The 3,461-nt window shown below is 41.4% G+C and overlaps 2 protein-coding genes across 2 annotated transcripts; both read left to right on the top strand.

The window, feature by feature from the left end:
- The first annotated feature begins 578 nt into the window (after positions 1–578).
- On the top strand, positions 579–983 carry LOC146734928 (uncharacterized). The gene has a single exon (XM_085506830.1). It carries the CDS (start codon positions 579–581, stop codon positions 981–983), a length of 405 nt encoding a protein of 134 aa, XP_085362956.1.
- A 28-nt stretch (positions 984–1,011) lies between these two features.
- On the top strand, positions 1,012–3,106 carry LOC146734929 (uncharacterized). Its single transcript, XM_085506831.1, has 2 exons — positions 1,012–1,019; positions 1,249–3,106. The coding sequence occupies exons 1-2, from the start codon at positions 1,012–1,014 to the stop codon at positions 3,104–3,106; spliced, it is 1,866 nt and encodes a 621-aa protein (XP_085362957.1).
- The last annotated feature ends 355 nt before the right edge of the window (positions 3,107–3,461 follow it).

Here is a 3,461-nt window from a genome sequence, read left to right on the forward strand (position 1 = left end):
ACATACAGGTGTGTATCACCCCCAAAAACCTGATAAGATCCGTGTGGTTTTTGATTGCTCTGCAAGATATGAGGGCATATCTCTTAATGACTGTCTCCTCCAAGGACCTGATCTTACCAATGGTCTAGTTGGGGTCTTAAGTCGCTTCAGAAAAGAAGAGGTGGCAGTGATGGCAGACATCCAGGGTATGTTCCACCAGTTCCATGTCACTCCAAATGATAGGGATCTGTTACGCTTCTTATGGTGGAAAGGTGACTTGGACAAGGAATTGTCTGAGTACAGAATGACTGTACACTTATTTGGTGCAGCCAGTTCACCAGGATGTGCCAACTTTGGTCTGAAGAGAGCAGCAGATGATGGAGAGGAGGAATTTGGTTGAAGAAGCAGCTAGCTTTATCAGAGATGACTTTTATGTAGACGATGGGTTAAAGTCAGTTTCAGATGTAAGCAAATCCATCACCCTTGTTAACAATAGTATTGATATTTGTGCTAAAGCTGGGTTGAAACTGCACAAGTGGATCTCAAACAAGAGAGAAGTGCTGGATGCGATACCTCCTGAAGCTCTTGCGTCAAGTTTGATGGAAGTAAACCTTCAAACAGACCTCTTACCTGTAGAAAGAGCATTAGGAGTGACATGGGTCGTGGAGGGTGACTTTTTCCAATTTAGAATATTATTGCGCGACTTACCACTTACTCGCAGAGGTATTCTTGCTACCATCTGCTCAGTGTATGATCCTTTAGGTTTTGCAGCCCCAGTAATCCTAACTGGAAAGATCATCTTGCAAGAATTATGTAGAAATAATGTTGATTGGGATGATCCCATCACTGAAGACCTCAGAATGAAATGGATACAGTGGAGAACTGACATTCTTGAGTTACAGAGTTTGAAGGTAAACTGTTGCTATAAACCTAACAACTTTGGTGAAGTCAAGAGAATAGAGCTTCATTACTTCTCTGATGCCAGTGAAACAGGTTATGGATAGAGCACATATTTGAGACAAATCAACCAGGATGACGAAGTATACTGTTTTTTTGTCATAGGAAAGGCCAGAGTCACACCACTCAACAAACAAATCACCATCCCTCGCCTTGAGCTGACAGCAGCAGTTTTATCTGCAAGAATGAGTCACTACATCACCACAGCACTACAGTTTAAAGATGTGAAAGAGTATTTTGGGTAGATAGTAAAGTTGTTCTTGGATACATAAATAATGAATCCAAACGTTTTCACACCTATGTCGCCAACAGGGTCCAGCAGATACGAGAGTTGACTTCTCCAGATGCATGGAAGTATGTTAACACTGCCTCAAACCCAAGTGATGACGCTAGCAGAGGGATAACTGCCAGGCAACTTATCGAAGATTTTAACTGGTTAACTGGACCAGATTTTCTATGGAATGATAAGTCCCTATCTGCAACAGAATTTCGATATGAGTGTACCAGTGACACAGAAGAAGAGATGAGGAGAGAAATGAAGAGAACTTCCACGGTATTGAAGACTAATTCACTCACAGCCTGTTCAGATGGTCAATTGATCAACCGCTTTGATCAGTACTCATCATGGGACGCATCTAAACGAGCAGCTGCTAATTGTCTACGTCTTAAGGCAAAAATGTTGAGAGCCACCAAAACCATAAATAGAAAGTTAGATCTCACAGATGTCATGTCAGAAACTAATACACCCTTAACTGTACAGGATCTCGCAGAAGGTGAGAAAGCCATAATACGAGAGGTCCAAAGTAGAGCCTTTCAGAAAGAAATACAGATACTGAAGGAATTGAAGTTAGTGGGTAACCCACAATCTAGAAACCAACGAAATATACAGTTCAGAAAATCCAGCACTATATATAAACTGAATCCATTCATAGATGACCAGGGTTTGCTGAGAGTTGGAGGTAGAATACAGAAATCCTGCCAGCCCTTTGAAATTAAACATCCAGTCATCTTACCCAAGAATATTCACATAATAACACTAATAGTGCGACACTTCCATGAACAAATCAATCATATGGGAAGAGGCTGTACCCACAACTACATCCGACAGCATGGATATTGGATCATCAGTGGCTCATATACAGTGTCTAAATTGATCAATCAGTGTGTCACATGTAGGATGTTCAGAAGAGCACCCCAAACTCAGAAAATGGGAGACCTTCCAAGTGACCGCATAAAGGAAGCCCCACCATTCACATATTCAGGTGTAGATCTTTTTGGACCATTCTTAATCAAGGAGAGGAGGAGCCAGTTGAAGAGATATGGTGTAGTTTTTGTGTGCATGGCATCCAAGGCAATTCATCTGGAGACTGTCAACTCTCTAGATACCAATTCTGTCATCAATGCGATGAGAAGATTTGTTAGCATCCGTGGACCTATTAGGCAGCTGAGAGCAGATTGTGGCAGTAACATCGTTGGAACACACAATGAAATGATTAAGAGCCTGAAAGAGATTGATCAGAAGAAAATGGCTGATTTCTTGCTAGGTCAGAGGTGTGATTGGATTGAGTTTAAATTCAATGTTCCCAGCAGTAGTCACATGGGAGGAATTTGGGAGAGACAAATAAAGACTGTTCGAAGTGTTCTGGAACCCCTCATCTATCAGGCAGGTCCACAGCTGGATGATGAATCCTTTCGCACATTTATGGCCGAAGTGCAGAACATCGTAAATTCAAGACCAATTACTCTCAATCAGCTGAGTGAATCCGATTCTCCAGAACCTCTGACACCAAACCATTTGTTAACGATGAAGACCAGAATACTTCTTCCCCCACCAGGCAACTTCCAGAAGGCTGATATGTACTCAACACGTAGATGGAGAAGAGTACAGCACTTAACCAATGAATTTTGGAACCGATGGAGAAAAGAATTTCTGCATACGCTACAGCAAAGGCCAAAGTGGACCACATCACAGTACAATCTGAAATTGGGTGACATAGTCATTATCAAGGAAGATAATGTACCACGTAACTTCTGGCGTCTTGGCAGAGTGACAGCAGTGTATCCTGGGAAAGATGGTTTGGTACGCAAAGTACAGCTTACTACTGCCAGTTCCATAGTGGACAGACCAATCCACAAGCTTGTACTGCTCCTTGCTGTTGATGAAGACTAATTGGGACTATGAATAACATTGAGTACAGTTAAATTGTTACCTTTATTGTTGATGTTATTTTGTGAACTCTTACTTGAATTTCAAGAGCAATTATTATTATAGACATAGTTTGATATAGATATTATAAAGTTTGGCATGAGTGCAAATGTACGATAAATTACCCATTTGCAGAGAGGAGTGTTGCTACCGTCGTACGGTAAATCTAGGAATTCCTCTACAGCGCCCTCTATTACAATTGTTTGTTTGTTATGCACTGGAGTAGAAATGCCGTCAACGTAAATATGGCAGCCATTTAAAGACCGGGCTCCAACAGTTTGCCCCGAAATCTAGGTGAATACTTAATTTAAATGTATTT

Source organism: Saccoglossus kowalevskii, chromosome 13 (assembly GCF_978046115.1).
Source record: "Saccoglossus kowalevskii chromosome 13, keSacKowa6.1, whole genome shotgun sequence".
In the NCBI taxonomy this organism is placed as follows: Eukaryota; Metazoa; Hemichordata; class Enteropneusta; family Harrimaniidae; genus Saccoglossus; species Saccoglossus kowalevskii.